The sequence below is a fragment of the Aotus nancymaae genome, unplaced genomic scaffold (assembly GCF_030222135.1).
Source record: "Aotus nancymaae isolate 86718 unplaced genomic scaffold, 86718_ANA_hifiasm-v0.15.2.pri h1tg000028l, whole genome shotgun sequence".
NCBI classification, from domain to species: Eukaryota; Metazoa; Chordata; class Mammalia; order Primates; family Aotidae; genus Aotus; species Aotus nancymaae.
The window spans coordinates 32,862,237-32,884,731 of record NW_026988441.1 but is presented as its reverse complement, the minus strand read 5'-3'; the positions used below and the strand labels follow the sequence as shown (position 1 = coordinate 32,884,731).

The window sequence follows — 22,495 nt, the reverse complement described above, 5'->3', positions numbered from 1 at the left end:
CCCGGGAGGTGGAGGTTGCAGTGAGCTGAGATCATGCCATTGCACTCCAGCCTGGGCAACAAGAGTGAAACTCCAAAAAAACAAACAAAAATAGCGAGCAGAGGGCTGGGTGCAGTGGCTGATGCCTGTAACCCTAGCACTTTGGGAAGCGAGGCGGACGGATCACAAAGGCCAGGAGTTCGAGACCAGCCTGGCTAACGTGAAATCTCATCTCTACTAAAGATACAAAAAATTAGGTGTGGTAGCTCGAGTCTGTACTCCCAGCTACTTGAGAGGCTGAGGCAGGAGAATCACTTGAACTCGTGAGGCAGAGGTTGCAGTGAGTCATTACACTCCAGCCTGGGCAACATGGCAAGACTCTTGTCTCAAAAAAGAAAAAAGCTGGGCACGGTGGCTCACATCTGTAATCCCAGCATTTTGGGAGGCTGACGCGGGCAGATCACCAGAGGTTGGGAGTTCAAGACCAGCCTGACCAACATGGAGAAACCCTGTCTCTACTAAAAATACAAAATTAGCCAGGCATGGTGGTGCATGACTGTAACCCCAGCTACTTGGGAGGCTGAGGCAAAAGAATCGCTTGAACCCAGGAGGTGGAGGATGAGGTGAGCTGATATCGTGCCATTGCACTCCAGCCTGGGCTACAAGAGCGAGAGTCTCAACAACAACAACAAAAAAATGCAAACATGAGCAGAGTCCCACTTTCCTCCAGTGTGCATGTACAATGTCGAGGAGGAAGCATCTAAGATTATTTAACTGCATGAAAGTGAAACAGGAGTCCCTGGGCGCTGTGGCTCATACCTGTAATCCTAGCACTTTGGGAGGCCAACACAGGTGGATCACCTGAGATCAGGAGTTCAAGACCAGCCTGGCCAACATGGTGAAACCCCATCTCTACCAAAAATACAAAAATTAGCCAGGCATGGTAGTGCACACCTATAATCCCAGCTGCTTGGGAGACTGAGGCAGAAGAATCGTTTGTACTAGAGAGAGAGGTTACAGTGAGCCGAGATCATGCCACTGTACTTCAGCCTGGGCAACAGAAATGGCAACATCTCAAAACAAAAAAACCCACAAATATTTAGTCATGTTTACTTATTTCTGGTTTCCAGCCTGACTTTATAACATTCCTGACTCTGGGACTCTGCAGCTCTTCAGAAATATGCTTTGAAGAAAAAACAAGGTAGAGCACAGGACCCACATGTCTGTTTTAAACTGTGAACCAAAACATGGATTAGCAGCTGTCTGTCAGAACTGCTTCCAGGCTATTGTCCTCAGTCACAATCCTAAATCAAACTATCTAACAAATTTTTTTTCTTCAGTCCACGAGTAATCTAAAAGAAACATATAGACAGAAGAATTTATTATCATCTTTCTACCAAGTCAACATCAGGCATTAAAAAAATGTAACACAAAGTGAAAAGCATCCTTCTCGGACTCATCATGGACCCAGAATCTGCCGGTCACCAACAGCTATCTTCATTTCACCTATTACAGCCAACTTTTATCGGAGAGCTATCATAGAGGCATACTTGAGTATGTCATTTTGTGTTTTATGAATTTTAAAGTTTTTTTTTTGTTTTGAACTTTTATTTGCATTTTCTTTTGCTGAATTTATTTGTCTCTTAAGTTTATGCTTCTTGTGGGGTATCTTTTTCTTCTGTACAGTCATCTCCTTTTCTGCTTTGGTACAATGTGTTTCTTTTCACTAAGCATCATCTGGATATCACAGGAGGAGTCTGTGGATGGATTCGTCTGCCCATGAGTTCTGTAAGTCAAGTGATACATTAATGGGTGCCGTGTTCCCCCTGGATGTGCTCAATAACCAGGGAATCTATATCTATACCCTTAAATGCAGCATAACTGCATTTTTAAGCAAATTCCAGTACCTCTTCTGGGCCACTGATGCTGAGTCCAGCCCCAATGTTGGTTGTCTTGGGTACAGCTACCAACTCCACCTTCTAAGATTGCAATGGTACATATAATTTCTGTAAAAGAAAATATTTCAGATACTTGGTGGCTTTTCATTTAGTCATACCTGTGATGGCCTGAGCACCGTCACAGCAGTCCTTACAGTGAACATGAGGGTTTCATCCTTCTAACATGCATGACTTTGTGGGATTTCCTGGGTCATAGTGAATATTGTTCATAGATCAACTCAGACCACACAAGAGGAAAGGTTTTCTTTGGTCTTTAAAGGGAACAACTGATTAAAGATTAAAAAAAAAAAAAGTGGGAGCCAGGCACAGCAGCTGGCACATGTAGTGACAGCTACTTGGCAGGGTGAGGTAGAAGGATTGTGAGCCCGGGAATTTGAAGTTCTAGTGCACTAAGATGACACCTATGAATACCACTGAACTCCAGCTGGGTCCACACAGCAAGACAAATCTCTAAAAAAATAAAATAAAAAAGAAAAGTATTTGTGATTAGAAAAAAGGTTTTCAGGCTGGGCACAGTAGCTCATGCCTGTAATCCCAGCACTTTGGGAGGCCAAGGCAGGCAGATCACCCAGGTGGGAGTTTGAGACCAGCCTGGCCAACGTGGCAAAACCCTGTCTCTACTAAAAATATAAAATTAGCCGGGCACGGTGGCGCATGCCTGCAATCCCATCTACTCGGGAGGCTGAGACAGGAGAATCGCTTGAACCCGGTAGGCCAAGGTGGTGGTAAGCCGAGTTGCACCATTGCACTCCAGCCTGGGCAACAGAAGCGAAACTCCGTCTCAAAAAAAAAAAAAAGAAAGAAAAAGAAAAATGGTTTTCATTTAAGACATTCATTAAAGAAAAAAGTACTTTAAAAAGATTAGTCCTGGTGCAGTGGCTCAGGTTGTAATCCCACCACTTTGGGAGGCTAAGGCAGGTGGATCACTTGAGGTCAGGAGTTCAAGACCAACCTGGCCAACATGGAGAAAGCCTGTCTCTACTAAAAATACAAAACATTAGCCCAGTACCATGGTGCACGCCTCTAATCCCAGCTACATGGGAGGCTGAGGCAGGAGGATCGCTTGAACCAGGAGGCAGAGGTTGCAGTGAGCCGAGACCGTGCCAATATACTCCAGCCTGTGTGACAGAGCAAGACTCCATCTAAAAAAAAAAGAAAGATTAGAAGGCCAGGCATGGTGCTCACACCTGTAATCCCAGCACTTTGGGAGGCCTTGGTGCAAATCCCTTGAGGTCAGGGGTTTAAGACCAGCCTGACCAACATGGTGAAATCCTGTCTCTACTAAAAAATATAAAAAAATAGCGTGGAGTGGTAGTGGGTGCCTGTAATCCCAGCTACCCAGGAGGCTGAGGCAGAAGAAGTGCTTGAAGCCAGGAGGTGGAAGCTGCAGTGAGCCAAGATCGCACCACCACATTTCAACCTGGGCAACAGAATGAGACTATCTCAAAAAAAAGAAAAAAAAAGAGATTAGAGGCTGGGCATGGTGGCTCATGCCTGTAAACCAGCTACTTGGGAGGCTGAGGCAGGAGAATCACTGGAACCCAGGAGGCAGAGGCTGCGGTGAGCCAAGAATGCCACTGCACTCCAGCCTCAGTGATAGACCGAGACTCCATCTCAAAAAAAAAAAAAAAAAGAAATAAAAACTCATGAGGAAGAATGGTATAAAATATGTAGTGTACTCAATAGCCAACCATTTATTAATATCCTATAATGGGGATAGGATATTTTAGGGATATTTATGAATAGGAACTTTAGCCTTTTGTTTTGATAAAAGTCTTTCTGAGGCAGTGAGTCTGACAATGGTACCTCAGTTATCCCTTTAGTGAGTTTCTTAAAGTGAGGACTTGCTGCTTAGGTATTGGGCTTTCAATAAGAGGGAACAGACTTTTCTGTATATATATACCTGCCACTTTGCTGGGCTAACCTGTTTTTTTTTTTTTTTTTTTTGAGATGGAGTCTCACTCTGTCACCCAGGTTGGAGTGCAGTGGCACGATCTCAGCTCACTGCAACCTTTACCTCCTGGGTTCAAACAATTCTCCAGCCTCAGCCTCCTGAGTAGCTGGGACTACTGGTATGTGCCACCACACCCGGCTAATTTTTGTATTTCTTAGTAGAGATGGGGTTTCACCAGGCTGGTCTGGAACTCCTGACCATGTGATCTGCCTGCCTTGGCCTCCCAAAGTACTGGGATTACAGGCGTGAGCCACCGTGTCCAGCTAAATCTTCTATTTTTTTTATGACAGAACTGTCTTAAGGTCTTACTGGAGGCATGCCTTTTTTTTTTTTTTTTTGAGACAGAGTCTCACTCTGTCTCCCAGGCTGTAGGGCAGTGGTGTGATCTCTGCTCACTGCAACCTTTTGTCTCCCAGGTTCAAGTGATTCTCTTGCCTCAGCCTCCTGAGTAGCTGGGATTACAGGTCTGTGCCACCACGCCCAGCTAATTTTTTTGTCTTTTTAGTAGAGACGGGGTTTCACCATGTTGGCCAGGCTGGTCTCAAACTCCTGACCTCGTGATCCACCCACCTCAGCCTCCCCAAATACTGAGATTACAGGCATGAGCCACTGTGCCTGTTTGAGATGTGTCTTTCTTAAGAGTTATTTCCAACTCTGTGTCCTAGGTCTCAGAGTGAGGCGTCAGCTAAACTGACCCCCAAAACTTTTTGCTCTTGGGTTACTAGGATTTATTTGTGACGCTGTCAGATGACAGTGACTGCAGAAGCTTCAGAATCATTTTCTGATAGTTCCCATTATTTGAGGGAAACACATTTTTGCCATGATTGGATTCCGTGGCTTCAAGGAATCTTATGTGAATTAAGCGATCTTCTCGCCTCGGCCTTCCAAATTGCTGGAACTACAGGGTTTTTCTCCAGTGTGAGTCCTTTCATGCATTTTAAGACTCGAGGCACATCCAAAGCTTTTCCCACATTGCTTACATGCATAAGGTTTCTCTCCAGTGTGAGTTCTTCCATGTGTTCGAAGGTGCGAGGCAGATCTGAAGGCTTTCCCACATTGCTTACATTCATAGGGTTTCTCTCCAGTGTGCGTCCTTTCATGATATCGAACGGAATTGAAAGAAACAAAGGCTTTCCCACACTGTTTACATTCATATGGCTTCTCCCCAGTGTGAGTTATTTTATGTGCATGAAGGCATGTGGAACTATGGAATGCTTTCCCACATTCACTGCATTCATAAGGCTTCTCCCCAGTGTGCGTTCTTTCATGTATTCGAAGACTACCAGAATGACTAAAGGCTTTACCACATTGTTTACATTCATATGGTTTCTCTCCAGTGTGAGTTCGTTTGTGGATAAGATACAAACTGAGACACATCAAGGCTTTCCCACAAAAGTTACATTTATAGGGTCCATCTCCACTGTGCATTATCCTGTGTCTTCGAATGCTTGAACGGGAAATAAAGCTTTTTCCACATTCCTCACAGTCATAAGGTTTCCCTCCAGTGTGAGCCCATTCGTGTGTTCGGAAGTAAGGGAGATCGCTGAAGGCTTTCTTACAGTATGTACATTTATACGGCTTCTGTCCATATTCCTGATACTCATATGGCTTATGTCCAGTGTCAGCTCTGAGGTGCCTTCTAAGGGATGCATGACCCATGCTGACTTCTCCACGTGATTTTACTCGAGGAGGAGTTTTCTTCTTTAGCATGTCATCTGGAACCTGGGTCAAAATTTCTTCAAGCTGATGATCTTTTTTACTTTCCAAGAGTCTCTCTCCCATAAGACCTCTGTGAACAATGAGAAGTATATCATAATGGGTTTCTTTACCACTGATTTAATATTCATTAACAAGTTATTGCACTTGGACTTTTAAACACTATCCAGCAATGTGTAGGCTTTCTGCCCTGTCTGAATGTGAACAGACCACATGCTCTACAAGATGACCCAGGTATATCTGTTATCAAGAAAGAGAATATTGATATAGGGCTTCTTAGTACTTTTTAAAAAAAAAATTGAGATAGGGTCTCACTCTGTCATCCAGGCTGGAGTGTGGTAGTGAGATCTCAGCTCACTGCAACCTCCATCTCCCAGTCTCAAGCGATCCTGCCCGGCTAATTTTTCTTTCTTTCTTTAGTGCAGTGGTGTGATCTTGGCTCACTGCAACCTCTAGCTCCCGGGTTCAAGCAATTCCCCTACCTCAGCCTCCCTAGTAGCTGGGATTACAGGCACATACTGCCATGCCTGCTTAATTTTTTGTATTTTAGTAAAGACGGGGTTTCACCATGTTGGCCATGATGGTCTCCATCTTCTGACCTCGTGATCTGCCCTCCTTGGCCTCCCAAAGTGCTGAGATTACATGCATAAGCCACCGTGCCTGGTCTGCACTTGCATTTTTAACACTGTCCAGCAATGTATAGGCTTTCTGCCCTGTCTGAACATGAACAAACCACATGCTCTACAAGATGGCCCAGCTATACCGTTATCTAGAAAGATAATATTGATATGGGGCTTCTTAGTACATTTAAAAAAAATTTTGAGAAAGGGTCTCACTCTGTCATCTAAGCTGGAGTGTGGTGGTGAGATCCCAGCTCACTGCAACCTCCATCTCCCAATCTTAAGCCATCCTGCCACTTTAGCCTCCCAATTAGCTGAGACTACAAGCATACACTATCATGCCTGGCTAACTTATTTTTTTTGAGACCGAGTCTCGCTGATGCCAGGCTGGAGTGCAGTGGTGCAAACTTGACTCACTGCAACCTCCACCTCCCAGGTTCAAGCAATTTTCCTGCCTCGGCCTCCTGAGTAGCTGGGACTACAGGTGCACACCACCATGTCCAGTTAATTTTTGTACTTTTTAGTAGAGAAGAGTTTCAGCATGTTGGCCAGGCTAGTCTCTATCTCTTGACCTTGTGATCCCCCTGCCTCGGTCTCCCAAAGTGCTGGGATTACAGGCATAAGCCAGCACACTCGGACTAATTTTTGTATTTTTTGCTAGAGATGGGATTTTGTCACATTTCCCTGGCTGGTCTCAAACGCCTAGACTTAAGCAATCTGTCTGTCACTATTAAAGTTTTAGGATTACAGGCATGCAACTGGGTGCCCGGCCAATGCTGTTTTCGAGTAAACTATTTTACAAGTACTAACCGTCTTTGTCAATTTTATTGCTTCTGAGTCAGGGTCTTGCCATTTAACCCCAGCTAGATTGTAATGGTGCTGTCATGGCCGAGTTTGAGTGGCCTCAAACTCTTCAGCTCAAGCAATCCTCTGACCTGAACTTTCCAAAGGGCTGGATTATAGGCTTCAGCCATGATATTCAGCCTATAAGACACTTAAATACATGTTTTTAGAGAAAAATTTCTTCAAATAAATACAGTGGAAGTTGGCTTATTTCTTGTTTGCTTCTTTTTAACTTTTTTTTTTTTTCTGTGAGACAGAGTCTCACTCTGTTGCCCAGGCTGGAGTGCAGTGGCGCAATCTTGGCTCACTACAACCTCCACCTCCCAAATTCAAGTGATTCTCCTGCCTCAGCCTCCTGGGATTACAGGCACACACAACCATGCCTAACTAATTTTTATATTTTTAGTAGAGACAGGGTTTCACCATGTTGACCAGACTGATCTCGAACTCCTTACCTCGTGATACGTCTGCCTCGGCCTCCCAAAGTGCTGGGATTATAGGCATGAGCCATTGTGCCCGGCTCTTTTTAACATTTTCTTCTTTTTTTTTTTTTTTGAGACGGAGTTTTGCTCTTGTTGCCCAGGCTGGAGTGCAATGGCAGGATCTCAGCTCACCGCAACCTCTGCCTCCCGGGTTCATGCAATTCTCCTGCCTCAGCCTTCCAAGTAGCTGGGATTACAGGCATCCACCACCACCACTGGCTAATTTTGTATTTTTTTTGAGATGGAGTCTCACTCTGTCACCAGGCTGGAGTGCAGTGGCATGATCTCAGCTCACTGCAACCTCTGCCTCCCGGGTTCAAGTGATTCTCCTGTCTCAGCCTCCTGAGTAGCTGGGACTACAGGCGCTCACCACCACACCCAGCTAATTTTTGTCTTGATCCCTTGACCTCCTGATCTGACCGCCTCACCCTCCCAAAGTGCTGGGATTACAGGCAAGAGCCACTGCACCCGGCCCAATTTTGTATTTTTCAGTAGAGGCAGGTTTCCAGATGTTGGTCAGGCTGATCTCGAACTCCCAACCTCAGGTGATCCGTCCATCTCAGCCTCCCAAAGTGCTGGGATTACAGGCATGAGCCACCGCACCCAGCCCATTTACTTCCATTCTTTGATTGTCTAGAGAGACGCTGCTTTCTCTTATGAATGCAAATTACCTTAGGTTACTCCTGGGATTTTTGTACTCATCTTCAATTTTCTGATCTTTCCATTTTTTACCTAAAATACAGACGCAGAAAAATAGTCCTGAATTAGTACAATTATGAAAAAATTACTAGATTCTACATTCATGGTACACTGCAGCTTTGCTTATTTCTATTCCCTGTCCACCCTCCAAATCACCCAACAGTACTGAACAGCTACAAATAATTGTTCTCTAATTCACTGAGGAAAGTAATGCTGTTACTCTTACCTACAGAAGCCAGGTTCCTGAACGTCTCCTGCATTACATCTCTGTAGAGATTCTTCTGGGAAGGATCCAGCAAAGCCCACTCATCCTGGGTGAAGTTCACATCTACATCCTCAAAGGCCACTGAATCCTGAAACATCTCACATAGGTAAAGAAACATGGGTGAGACTGACAGCACTGGGTTCCTATACTCTATTCCTACAAAATTCCCATGGTGCTGTGGACTCCAAACATTTATCCCACAATTTGATCCATCAGACTTTTTTTTTTTTTTTTTTTTTTTGAGGACGCCAGGCTGGAGTACAGTGGTGCAATCTCCGCTCACTGCAACCTCCGCCTCCTGGGTTCAAGCTATTCCTCCATCTCAGCCTCCCAAGTAGCTGGGACCACAGGCACGTGCCACCATGCCCGGCTAATTTTTGTATTTTTAATAGAGATGGGGTTTCACTATGTTGGCCAGGATGGTCTCGATCTCTTGACCTCATGATCTGCCCACCTCAGCCTCCCAAAGTGCTGGGATTACAGGCATGAGCCACCATGCCCGGCCTCATCAGACTTTTTACTCTGTCAACACTCACTCTCTTCCATAAAGAAATTCTTTTTTTTTTTTGCCGGGCACGGTGGCTCACACCTGTAATCCCAGCACTTTGGGAGGCCGAGGCGGGTGGATCACAAGGTCAAGAGATCGAGACCATCCTGGTCAACATGGTGAAACCCCGTCTCTACTAAAAATACAAAAAATTAGCTGGGCATGGTGGCGCGTGCCTGTAATCCCAGCTACTCAGGAGGCTGAGGCAGGAGAATTGCCTGAACCCAGGAGGCGGAGGTTGCAGTGAGCCGAGATCTCGCCATTGCACTCCAGCCTAGGTAACAAGAGTGAAACTCCATCTCAAAAAAGAAAAAGAAATTCTTTTTTTTTTTGAGACAGTCTCATTGTCACCCAGGCAGCGGCATGATCTTGGCTCACTGCAAACTCCGCCTGCCAGGTTCAAGCAATTCTCATGCTTCAGCCTCCCAACTAGCTGGGATTACAGGTGCCCACCACCACACCCAGCTAATTTTTGTATTTTGAATAGAGACAGGGTTTTCATCATGTTGGCCAGGCTGGTCTCAAACTCCTGACCACAAGTGATTTGCCTGCCTCGGCCTCCCAAAGTACTGGAATTACAGGCATGTATCACTGTGCCTGGTTGAGGCCCTAGCAATTTGACTGATAAGAGTCATAACTAACTAAAACAAAAAATCAAGAGCAGAAACCTTTCTTGGAAACTGTGCTTGGATAGAAAAGCCTGGATTATAATTGATGAATTGCTGAAGGTTGAATGGCACAAGATTGAGAGGCAAAAAGTCCAGGGTGTCCAGTCTCAACAAAAAGGTAAATATTTATCAAGTACAAAAACTTTTGTGTGAAATGGTGTGAGAGAACTCCATCAAGAGAGAAAATGAACCCCATGTGCTCTGTCCAAAGTATTGTAAATGGTTTAGCCCCTATGGAATAGTATGATGGTGCCTGAAAAAAATAATAAAATTATCATATATTTCAGCAACTCACTTTTGTGTCTCTCTCTCTCTCTCTCTCAGTCTCTTTTTTTTTGAGATGGAGTCTCGCTCTGTTGCCCAGACTGGAGTGCAATGGCGTGATCTTGGCTCACCACAACCTCTGCCTCCTGAGTTCAAGCGATTCTCCTTCCTCACCCTCCTGAGTAGCTGGGATTACGGGCATGTGCCACCAAACCTGGTTAATTTTTATATTTTTAGTAGAGACGGTGTTTCACCAAGTTGATCAGGCTAGTCTCAAACTCCTCACCTTGTGATCTGCCAGCCTCGGCCTCCCAAAGTGCTGGAGTTACAGGCATGAGCCAACCGCACCCTTAGATCATGAATATTTTTGGGTGGCACATTCTGTAGCAACAAGAGGGTGAGATTCTCCTTTGTTCCCAGAGGAGGATGAGACTGGTGTATTTGATTTATGCTGCAGGCTGATATGGAAATGAAACTCACTATGCTATGAAGGATAAAAATGTATACATTTACACTATAACAGTATAATGCTATATAGTCTAATACCATTTATATATGGCAATTATATATCATATACAAGTTATATGTAATATTTACCAATTACCTACCATAACCAAACAATGTACTGTATATAAATGCAGCATATGTACATGTGTGTGTACATATACACACATGCACTGTATCTGGTACTAGATAATGCTTGACTATATTATAATACTATACATGAATATCTCTCCTTTAAATTTCAACGGAAAATACCTTACCATAATATTGAAAAAGAGAATGCTGTAATATATAACTATATCATAATCTATGATGAAGTGGTATTCAATTCAGGAAAGCAATGCTGTTTTTAACTCTGAAAATCCATTCATGCAATACACCTTAATAGTATAGGATCAACAGCAAACAACACAAGAACATTCTAAAAGATGCAGAAAAAGCATATGACATACCTTGACATCCCTTCATGATCAAACACTCGGCCAAGCACAGTGCCTTACGCCTGTAATCCCAGCACTTTGGGAAGCCCAGGCGGATGAATCGCCTGAGGTCAGGAGTTTGAGACCAGCCTGGCCAATACAGGGAAACCCCATCTCTACTAAAAATACAAAAATTAGCCGGGTGTGGTGGCGCATGCCTGTAATCTCAGCTACTTGGGAGGCTGAGGCAGAAGAATCGCTTGAACCCAAGAGGTGGAAGTTGCAGTGAGCTGAGATTGCAGTATTGCACTCCAGCCTGAATAACAAGAGTGAAACTCCGTCTCAAAAAAAAAAATCCACTCAATACAAAGGAACTTCCTCAACCTACTATAGGTATGTATAAAAAATGCAAAACAACCCTCATTTGTGATGGTGAAGGACTAACTGCTTTCTCCCAAAGATAAGACACAGACAAGGATGTCTGCTCTCATGCCTTCTACTCAGCTTGAGAAGGGAGATGCTACTAGGCCAACCAGGTCAGAAAATAAAAGTCTTCCAGATTTATAGTAAATATACATGCACGGTGGGGTTGAGGCTGCAGTGAGCCAAGATTGCACCACTGCACTACAGCCTGGGTGACAAAATGAGATCTTGTCTCAAACAATATAAATAAAAACAAACAATAAAAAAAAAAATAACAAATAAAAATAATAAAAAAAACTTTCTGTTTTGGCAAATACACTTAACATAATGAAAGACAGAGTTGGGCTCAGTGGCTCACACCTGTAATCCCAGTGCTTCAGGAGGCCGAGGCAGGTGGATCACCTGAGGTCGGGAGTTAGAAACCAGCCTGACCAACATAGTGAAACCCCGTCTCGACTAAAAGTACAAAAAATTAGCTAGGCGTGATGGTGGGTGCCTGTAATCCCAGCTAACTGGGAGTCTGAGGCAGGAGAGTCACTTGAACCCGAGAGGTGGAGGTTGCAGTGAGCTGAGATTGTGCCATTGTACTCCAGCCTGGGTGACAGTAGGAGACCCCATCTCAAAAAAAAATAAATAAATAAAAGACAGGCTGTAGACTGGGACCAAATATTTGCAAGATACCTATCTGATGGAGGACTGACACCCAAAAGATAGAAAGAACTCCCAAAACTCAATAAGAAAACAACCAACCAATCAAAAATAGCATGCCATTAGAGAAGAGCAAATGAAAACGACGCACCACTGAATTGTTGCTTGGTGGAATGGCTAAAATCCAAAAAACACTGACATCACCAAATGCTGGTGAAAATGTGAAACCTATCTTGAGGTTTAAAGCAGTGTGATTCTGGGGTTGAATCATCTGACTGGCAGTCGTAACATAGCCAGCTGGAACCTTCCTGTTCCTTAACACAGATTAACTTTCTTTTGTACCTATATTCTTTTGTAAAATATTGCAAATGCCTGAACAGAGCCAGGAAGGGCCCCTCTTCTCTTTTTTTTTTTTTTTTTGAGACTGGGTTTCACCATGTTGGTCAGGCTGGTCTTGAACTCCCGACCTCAGGTGATCCGCCCACCTTGGCCTCCAAAGTGCTTGGATTACAGGCATGAGCCACCACGCCTGGCCGGCTCCTTTTCTTGATCTTCATTATAGATTAACTTCTCTCTCTTACCTTTCTCACACAAAGACTTCACGGCCATCACAATATCTTAAGCTGGAATGTCAAATTTGATACTGGCTCACTGCAGCATCAAACTCCTGGACTCCAGTGATCCTCCTGCCTTGTGATCAGACTGCCTTGTGGCTGGAACTACAGGTGGGTGCCACCACGCCTGTCTAATTTTTCGATTTTTCTTTTCTAGAGATGGGTTTTGTTGTATTACCAAGGCTAGTCTCCAACTTCTGGTCTCAAGCAATCCTCCTGCCTCAGCCTCACAAAGCTAGAATTACAGGTGTGGGACACCCCATTCAGTCAAGAGTTTAACTTTTTTTTTTTTTTTTTTGAGACTGAGTCTCACTCTTTCGCCAGGCTGGAGTGCAGTGGCGTGATCTTGGCTCACTGCAACCTCTGCCTCCCGTGTTCAAGCGATTCTCCTGCCTCGGCCTCCCTGGTAGCTGGGACTATAGGCGTGCAACACTATGCCCAGCTAATTATTATTATTATTTTTTTTTTGAGATGGAGTTTCTCTCTTGCTGCCCAGGCTGGAGTGCAATGCCACAATCTCAGCTCACTGCAACCTCCACCTCCCAGGTTCAAAAGATTCTCCTGCCTGAGCCTTCTGAGTAGCTGGGATTATAGGCATGCACCACCACACCCAACTAGTGTTTTGTATTTTTAGTAGAGACAGGATTTCTCCATGTTGGTCAGGCTGGTCGCAAACTCCTGACGTCAGGTGATTCACCAGCATTGGCCTCCCAAACTACTGGGATTACCGGTGTGAGCCACCACACCCAGCCACCCAGCCATGCCCAGCTAATTTTTGTATTTTTAGTAGAGATGGGGTTTCACCATGTTGGCCAGGATGGTCTCGATCTCTTGACCTTGTGGTCCACCTGCCTTGGCCTCCCAAAGTGCTGGGATTACAGGCGTGAGCCACCATGTCTGGCCAAGAGTTTAACTTTTAACTCTGGAGTTCTAAGCCCATTTCCCTAGAATCTGTATTTTCCTGAATGGCAATTCTCAGATTTTTGCTCAAATAATCTCCTTATAATGGGAATCTGATCGTTTCAATTATTTAAGGTTGAAAAGTCCAAATAAGGTGACTACATCACTGTAACCAATATAGAATTTTTTTGATTTTTATTCTAATGCACCATATGAAAGCCTATCCTTCAACCTGTAAGCTAAAAATAAAAACCTAAGCTCCCCACCCCACCTCAATCAAGTCAATTGACTGGCTCTTTACCAATGGGAGGCCCCCAAAAAAACCTGAAAGTTCCCAGCTATGTCAGTAAGGGAGATCAGACACTCCACACTCTCCCTTTTGGAGTTTAGATGCAGCAACTGACCCACATTCATGTTAAAATAGACATAACTGCAAAGAGGCTGAGCGTGGTGGCTCACTCCTGTAATCCTAGCACTTTGGGAGGCCAAGGCAGGTGGATCATTTGAGGTCAGGAGTTCGAGACCAGCCTGGCCAACATGGTGAAACCTTGCCTCTACTAAAAATACAAAACAATTAGCCGGGCGTGGTGGCGGGTGCCTGTAATCCTAGTTACTTGGGAAGCTGAGGCAGGAGAATTGCTTGAAACTGGGAGACGGAGTTTGCAGTGAGCCAAGATCGTGTGCACTCCAGCCTGGGTTATAGAGCAAGACTCCATCTCAAAAAAAGACCTGCAAAGAGACCCTTTTGTGCCAATAAAATACTAAATAACAAACAAGACCTAAGGCCATGCAAGGGAAGGATTAAGTCACGCCTTAGAATTCATAAAATCTAGTGAAACTGATCGGTTTTTTTTGACGGGGATGGAATCACATGGCAAAACAAAGACCCCCTTTGCTTATGCATTCCTTCCTGCCCCTTTCAAATTTTAGATACAACTTCACACTCTCAACCAACTGCCAGCTACAGAATCCCTGAACCACCTGTGCCTTCTAAGCCCCGCTTCTATGTGTCCTGCCCTTTCCACCTTCCACGCATTGATTCATGATTTTCCCTGCAATTCCTGTCTCGCTGAAATGAGTAAAACCAAACTGCCATTGAACCTCCTGGGGACCACTTACTGGAGGCTTCAGAGGGTTGTTTCCCTTGGTCGTGTTCTCTCATAGTCGGCGTAGAATATAATTCAAGTTATTTTGCAGACAGTTTTGGTTTTTCCGTTATTAAACCACAAGCCATGACTGGGTGTTTCTCATTCAGGAATCGCTGTTTGCTCAAGTGAACTCTTTTTTTTCAAACTCCTATTCTGAGAAGGAAAACTCTTTAATTTTTAAGAGGCCTCAGTTTAGGGTTTTGTTGTTGTTGTTCTTTTTTTGTTTTGTTTTGTTTGAGACGAGGTCTCGTTCTGTCGCCCAGGCTGGAGTGCAGTGGTGCGACCTCGGCTCACTGTGGTCTCAACCTCCTCCCTTAAGAGATCCTCCCACCTCAGCCCCCCGGGACTGAGTACCTGGGACTACAAGTGGGCGGCATCACCCTACCTTTATTTTATTTTTTATAAAAACGAGGGTCTCGCCATGTTGCGCAGGCAGGTTTCGAATTTCTGAGCTGAAACAATCCCCCCGCGGTCAACCTCCCAGCCGTCAGCCACTGCGCCTGGCCTTCAGTTTAGTTTTTAAGGAAAAAAGGCGGGACTGGGGACCCCACAGCCCACTGCTCCTCCCACACGAACCCCACACCCGAGGCAAGATTCCCCCCATGACCCTCCCGTGGTACCCGCACAATCTGGGGAGACGCGGGGCTGCACAGAGAGGGCTCCCGGGCCGGGGTCGCGGTCGCAGCGCAGGGGCCGACTGGGCACCCGGGGTCCCAGCTGCCAGCCCGACCCCACCCCACGGCCGAAGGGACCGATGGCCGAGCTGTGCCAGCGGCACTCGGGTCTGCAGACCCGAGGTCGCTGCGGGGAGGCCTGGATCCCGCCAGAGCCGGTTCCGGCCGGTTCCACACAGCCCCTCCCCCGTCTCGGGACCCCCCGGTCCCGCACACTCACCATTTCACAGCTTCCAGGTGTCCTGGCCTCCTCTCCACGGATCCCTCGAACAGTCCAGTCACTTCGCAGGCGACCGAGCGACAGAAGCTATGGCGGAGGCACCTGGTCCCTCTCGGGGTTGGAAAGCCGAGATTCCGACCTCCCCTCGGTGCAAGACACTAGGGAGTCAGGAGAGCGGGAATGCGGCCTCCCTTTCCCCGGATGGACAGTTGGCAGGACCCCGCCCCAGCGCCCCTGATTGGATGAGCCTCCAGTCCCCGTCCCCTCGGTCCTGATTGACAGCGGAAGCCCTGGGTAACGGGGCCCTGCAGAACCGACCTGACCTGTTCTAAGCACGGATTATCTAAGCGAGCTACTGCGTCTTGATGTTTGGGTATTTGCATTTCAGTCAAACTTGCTCCGAATTACTAGAGGGGGCACCGTTGTCTTCCTCACTCAGTGGACTGTCCCTGCTCCTTTGTCCTGCACAGGGAATTCCAGACTCGGAGTCCAGTGGAGGTGAAGGAAATTAAAATATTTTAAGCTAAGATATATTTCTTTGACAGATTTTGAAATGACTGTCGCTTGGTTGCAAACAAAAGTGGCCTGGCAAAGCTGTCTTTGAGAAGGAAAATTAGCATCTGCAGAGAATCTCCATTGATGAAACCATCCCCTCTCCTGCATTATTCCTCCCCCCTGCCCCGCCTTTTTTTTTTCTTGAGACAGAGTTTTGATCTTATGGCCCAGCTGGAGTGCAATGACACAATCTCGGCTCACTGCAACCTCCACCTCCCAGGTTCAAGCGATTCTCCTGCCTCAGCCTCCTGAGTAGCTGGGATTACAGGCATGTGCCACGAGGCCTGGCTAATTTGGTATTTTTAGTAGAGACGGGGTTTCTCCATGTTGGTCAGGCTGGTCTCGAACTCTTGACCTCAGGTGATCTGCCCACCCTGGCCTCCCAAAGTGATAGGATTACAGGTGTGAGCCACTGTGCCCGGCTCTTTCTTTCCCTTTATCCAATCCAGGAGAGATTGTGACCCAAACACAGGCAGGGTGCAGTGTTTCATGCCTGCAATCCTAGCATTTCGGGGGGCCTAGACTGGAGCATCGCTTAAAACAAAGAGTTGAAGACCAACCTGGTCAACACAAGGAGACCCCCATTTTTATTATTTAAAAATCTTTACTTCTATCAATTGTATGTTCCTATATAAAAGTCTTCCAAGGGGAGCCAAGAGCAATGGCTCCTGCCTGTAATCCCAACGCTTTGGGACAGCAAGGTGGAGGATCACTTAAGACCAGGAGTTCCAGACCAGCTTAAACAATATAGAGAGACTGTCTCCACACAAAATTTAAGGTAGCCGGGGATAGTGGCCTGTATCTGTAGTCCTAGCTATTCTGGAGGCTGAGGTGGTAGGATGGCTTGAGCCCAGAAGGTCAAGGCTGCAGTAAGCCAAGATGGCACCACTGTCCTCTAGCCTCAGCGACAGAGAAGACCTCTTCTTAAACAAACAAATGAAGGAAAAAACAGAAACAGAAAAATTTTCCAGTTAACTGCTTTGAGGCATTTTCCAGAAAAAGTTGGTGAAACTCTCTCTGGTAGTGAGCCAGCCATCTTTAACATCCACACGCCCTCTGTGAGTGTGGATTTCTCAGGATTGTGCTAAGAATTCCAGTATTTACAGCAGGTGATTGTCCGGTTATAACATTGTATTATCCTTCAATGAGCAGGGGACAAAATAAGGAGAATAGAAGTAACTAAAGTGGATGAGGTACTTACCCGAGCTATCGCAGTCCTGGAAGACATTTTTTTTTTTTTTTTTTTTTTTTTTTGGAGACAGGGTCTCACTCTATTGCCCAGGCTGGAGTGCAATGGTGTGATCACAGTTCATTGATTTTTAGCAGGGCATGAGAGTTATAATCTTCTTCCTGAGGCTGTAACTCTGGTTGTCTTGTGGCCGTTTTCTGCAGAATGTTTTGGTTTTGTCGTTGTCAACCTAAGAGGAAGAACCTAAGGCAAAATTAGTGTAAGCAGAGCATTTATTTGGGCTGGGCTTGAGGATTGACACTCTGGAGCACAGATTCAAGTTGCACTGAATATACACTTCAATTAGCAACACTTTCAGGTGGATTTATTTATTTATTTAAGATGGAGTCTTGCTCTGTCACCAGGCTGGTGTGCAGTGGCGTGATCTCAGCTCATTGCAACCTCTGCCTCCCGAGTTCAGGTGATTCCCCTGCCTCAGCCTCCCAAGTAGCTGGGACTACAGGAGCATGCCACCACGCCTGGCTAATTTTTTGTATTTTAATAGAGAAGGGGTTTCACTCTGTTGGCCAGGATGGTCTTGATCTCCGACTCGGCCTCCCAAAGTACTGGGATTATAGGCGTGAGCCACTGGGCCAAGACTCAGGTGGGATTTTGTTTTTGTTTTTTTTTTGAGACCCAGTCTTGCTCTGTCACCAGGCTGGGGTGCAGTGGCATGATCTCGTCTCACTGCAGCCTTCGCCTCCCAGGTTCAAGCAATTCCTCTGCCTCAGCCTCCCGAGTAGCTGGGACCACACAGGTTCACACCACCACGCCAGGATAATTTTTTGCATTTTAGTACAGACAGGGTTTCACTGTGTGGCCAGGATGGCTATCGGTCTGTTGACCTTGTTATCTGCCCGCCTTGGCCTCCCAAAGTGCTAGGATCACAGGCGTAAGCCACCTCGCCTAGCCTGCTCCCTCATTTTAATGTCTCTAGGGTCCTGATAATTAAAAGAACTCACTTTCCTCAGTCAAGAATTCTCTAATTATGCAAAGAGTCACTAGAACAAAAATCTGTGAAGGTCAGACTTAGAGCAAGATCCATTTGGGATGTCTCCTAGAGAAAGGGTTTATTAATTTAACAGTAAATTTAGCTTAAACTAACTCAGGTTGAGAGATTCCTGTTGGTGAAAATGAAGGTCTTAAAGGAGAGAATAATATCTAAACTGAGAAGGGGACAGAAGGCCATTTTGAACTCCCAGATAAATCCTTAATTTTCTCTGCCTCATCATCTGGCACTGATCCGCCCTGGGGGGTGGGGCTCCATTTCAGCAGTCATGGTTTGACTTCCAAGCTTGGGAATAAAATTTACCTCTGACAGCGGGTTTTCCTTGTGAACTATGCATGAAGCAGGCTGGTTATCTGAACTACTTTAAATGTTTGCTTTACTTTTCTTTTGATTCCTTTATAAGATATTGCTGCCGGCTGGGCACTGTGGCTCATGCCTGTAATCCCAGCACTTTGAGAGGCCAAGGCAGGTGGATCATGAGGTCAGGAGTTCGAAATCAGACCGGCCAACATGGTGAAACCCCATCTCTACTAAAAATACAAAAATTAGCCAGGTGTGGTGGTGCGCGCCTGTAATGCCAGCTACTCAGGAGGCTGAGACAGGAGACTTGCTTGAATTCAGGAGGCAGAGGTTGCAGTGAGCTGAGATCGCACCATGCACTCCAGCCTGGGAGACAGAGCCACACCTTGTCTAAAAATATATATACATATATATCTGCCATATAATTCCAGTTTTTCCATGCCCTTACTTTTATTCTGTTGTTGGTGCGTTATTTTTTTGAGTGAAAATGAGTAGATTGAGAGATAGGGTATAAAAAATCTTTGGCCATCCCTCATCCCGAATTTGTAATCTCTGATGACATCAGGCCCTCTCTCCTGTTCTAGCATTGGCCTGACCAGACCTCGAGGCGGACCACCTTCCCCCACTACCCCCCACTTCCCTCAACCCCCCATTCCCAGAAAGGAGGGCTCACTGAATACAGGAAGACACCAATGTCAGCTTTGGAAAGCCTGAAGCATGTTCTCCTGAAATGCCAATATCCCCAGGGTGGGGGCCAGGCTCAAGGAGGAAATCCAGCTGTAGCTAGAACCTAGTTTTCTTTCTTTCTTTTTTATTTTTTTGAGACAGGGTATTACTCTGTCACACAGGCTGGAGTGCAGTGCTGTGATCATAGCTCACTGTAGCCTCTACCTCCAAGGTTCAGCAATCCTCCTTCCTCAGCCTCCTAAGTAACTGGGACAATAGGTGCAGGGCCACTAGGCCTGGCTAATTTTTTTTTTTTTTTTTTTTTTTGAGATGGAATTTCGCTCTGGTTACCCAGGCTGGAGTGCAATGGCGCGATCTCTGCTCACCGCAACCTCCGCCTCCTGGGTTCAGGCAATTCTCCTGCCTCAGCCCCCTGGGTAGCTGGAATTACAGGCACGCGCCACCATGCCCAGCTAATTTTTTGTATTAGTAGAGACGGGGTTTCACCACGTTGACCAGGATGGTCTCGATCTCTTGACCTCGTGATCCACCCGCCTCAGCCTCCCAAAGTGCTGGGATTACAGGCTTGAGCCAAGGTGCCCGGCCGATTTTTTTTTTTTTAAGAGATGAAGTCTTAGTACGTTGCTCAAGCTGGTCTTGAACTCCTGACCTCAAGCGGTCCTCCCAGGCCTCCCCAAGTCCTGGGATTATATAGGTGTGAGCCACGTGTCGGACCTAGAACCTTTCTTTCTTTCTTTCTTTCTTTCTTTCTTTCTTTCTTTCTTTCTTTCTTTCTTTCTTTCTTTCTTTCTTTCTTTTTTTTTGAGAAAGAGCCTCACTCTGTCTCCCAGGTTGGAGTGAAGTGGTGCGATCTCAGCTCGCTGCAACCTCTGCCTCCCGGGTTCAGGCAAGTCTCCTGCCTTAGCCTCCTGAATAGCTGGGATTACAGGGGCGTGCCACCACGCCTGGCTGATTTTTGTATTTTTAGTAGAGGCGGGGTTTCACCAGGTTGGTCAGGCTGGTCTCGAACTCGTGACCTCGTGATCCGCCCTCCTCGGCCTCCCAAAATACTGGGATTACAGGCGTCAGCCACAGCGCCCGGCCAGAACCTTTCATTCAAGCTCCACTCAGCCCGGTGTTAGATTCTTCCACTCACTCAGCCCCCCAGAAGGCGGGGCCCTTGACACTTTCCAATCAGGAGCGGCGTGACGTGACTGTGCAAATTGTCCAATCAGACACGGCTCCGGGAGGAGGGCGCGAAGCTCCACAAAACTGCGAGGAGTTCGTTCCTTTCACCCGCCCACACGGTGGGTGTCAGTCTATGTTGCTCGGAGACGCACCAGAGGTGGCTTCGCTGCAGCTTCTTTCCGGCTCTGACCTGCAATGAACAGGAGAGTTGTAGGGAGAACCACAGATATCTCAGAAGCCGGAAAATGGTGAGTGTTGTTGACGGGGGACGCCCCGATACTGTGGAGGAAGGTGCTGGATGGAACCCACAGGAACTTGCCGTGGCGGGATCGGGGCCTGTCCGGGGGCGACTCCGAGATGTGTGGACCGGAGTCCCCCTGGGGCAACCACCACGCACGACTTAGAATTTTCAGTGGGTAAATTGCACATGTATATACCCTGACACAGAGCACCTGATGACAGTCATCGAGTGAATGTCAGGGAGCTGCAGAAGCAGAAGAAAAAAGGGGAGAGTTCATATTTCATTAGTAGTTTTACATAACAGTTTGTTAATGTTGAAATAATAGTTTGCTGCTTTCTTAATTTTCTCAAAGGAACGATTATTTGTCAGTTTTAAAATCCACTTAAACTGTCTTGAAATTTTTCTCTTCTACTTTATGGTAAACACAGGAGGAAAGCAGGGACTCTGCTGGATTCTCATTCAAACACTAGGATTGAGGGTGTTTGTCTCCTGAAACTGAACAATGCAGGTGAAAAGGAGGTGAAAAACTTGCAGAGGGCATCATAGCCTGAGGCCAGTGACCCACACTAAGACCAGTCTGGAGCCTGCAAAGGGATAGAAAGGGAGCTCCCCTGGGTGCTTCCTGGGCAGCCTGTCCTCTCCTGCAGATAGCACCCAGTTGCTCGGAATAGCTCTAGGAGTGTGGATTCTAAGAAGCTGCAGAGCCCTGGAAAGCAGGAACTTCACAGGCAAATGCAGGTGCAGATTTCTGTCCTTTTTGAGGTTGTACCTCTAGTTTCCCACGGCTGTTTTCTGCAAAACATTTTTATTTATTTATTTATTTATTTATCTCTCTTTCTTTCTTTCTTCTTTTTTTGAGATGGAGTCTCGCTCTCACCCAGGCTGGAGTACAGTGGCATGGATTTTGGCTCACTGCAACCTCCACCTCCAGGGTTCAAGCGATTTTTGTGCCTCAGCCTCCCCAGCACCTGGGATTATAGGTGCCCACCACCACACCTGGCTAATTTTTGTATTTTTAGTAGAGACAGGGTTTCGCCATGTTGACCAGGCTAGTTTCGAACTGCTGACCTCAAGTGATCCACCTGCCTTGGCCTCTCAAAGTGCTGGGATTACAGGTGTGGGCCACCGCATCCAGCCGATTTTTTCTATGTATAGAGTTGCTGTAGTCAGACTGTAATTTGTATATATGAAGAAAATATGTAAAGGTCATATTTAGAGACTTATTTAGGTAGTGTTCGGGAGAAATGGTTTATGAGTTGGAGAGGTCTGTATTTCAAAGGGCTTAAACTGACCGCAGGTGAGAGTGTTCTGCTGACGTAAATTATTAAGATATTTAAGGAGGGAGCACTCTCACATTGTGATGATGTGACAGGAGGGTGTGCTGAGCTCCCAGAGTTAAGTCTTTAGGTTTCCTGCCTCATCACCAGGGTATTCTAATATACTCTGTGACTCCACTTTAGCAGTCACTGGCTCTCAAGCTTGGGAATACGTTTTACCTTCTGAATTCACGTTTTCCTTTTTAAATGTTCTGAAGTGCCCTGCTTATCTGAGCTAGTTCAAATTTTTGCTTTACTTCCCTTTTGGTTTCTTTTTTTTTGCGGCGGGGGGGCGGGGCGGCGGGGCTTTGTCTTAATGGATATAGTAGTATAAGCCCTTTTGATTTCTTTACCGAATATTATGGAAATATAACTTGTTTTTCTATACATTTAATAATTTTATTCCCTTTTGGGGGATTTTTTATTTTCTTGGGTGCAAATGAGTAG

General features: G+C 46.0%; 1 protein-coding gene across 8 annotated transcripts; it reads right to left on the bottom strand.

Annotated features, from left to right (window-relative positions):
* Positions 1-1,343: 1,343 nt before the first annotated feature.
* Positions 1,344-15,753, bottom strand: LOC105706147 (zinc finger protein 625). Of its 8 annotated transcripts, none has more exons than XM_064381822.1 (5): positions 15,546-15,753; positions 14,623-14,804; positions 8,478-8,613; positions 8,224-8,284; positions 1,344-5,680 (listed from the first exon to the last, which is right to left on the bottom strand). In XM_064381822.1, the coding sequence occupies exons 3-5, from the start codon at positions 8,611-8,613 to the stop codon at positions 4,750-4,752; spliced, it is 1,128 nt and encodes a 375-aa protein (XP_064237892.1). In that variant the 5' UTR covers positions 14,623-14,804; positions 15,546-15,753; the 3' UTR covers positions 1,344-4,749. The 8 variants fall into 8 exon arrangements, 7 of the variants coding, with proteins under 7 accessions (XP_064237892.1, XP_064237893.1, XP_064237890.1 ...); XM_064381823.1 differs by having other exon boundaries at positions 14,623-14,799; XR_010344355.1 differs by lacking the exons at positions 14,623-14,804; positions 15,546-15,753 and having other exon boundaries at positions 1,344-1,765; positions 1,887-5,680; positions 8,478-8,913.
* Positions 15,754-22,495: the final 6,742 nt, after the last annotated feature.

Bases quoted from the DNA above. Each gene is read 5' to 3' on its own strand.
- LOC105706147 (XM_012436317.2), bottom strand. From the start codon at position 8,634: ATGTTTCTTTACCTATGTGAGATGTTTCAGGATTCAGTGGCCTTTGAG. The intron at 8,285-8,477 runs GTAAGAGTAACA...TCTGTATTTTAG, and splicing joins CAGGAACCTGGCTTCTGTAG to GTAAAAAATGGAAAGATCAG. The intron at 5,681-8,223 runs GTAATTTGCATT...CATTGTTCACAG, and splicing joins AATCCCAGGAGTAACCTAAG to AGGTCTTATGGGAGAGAGAC.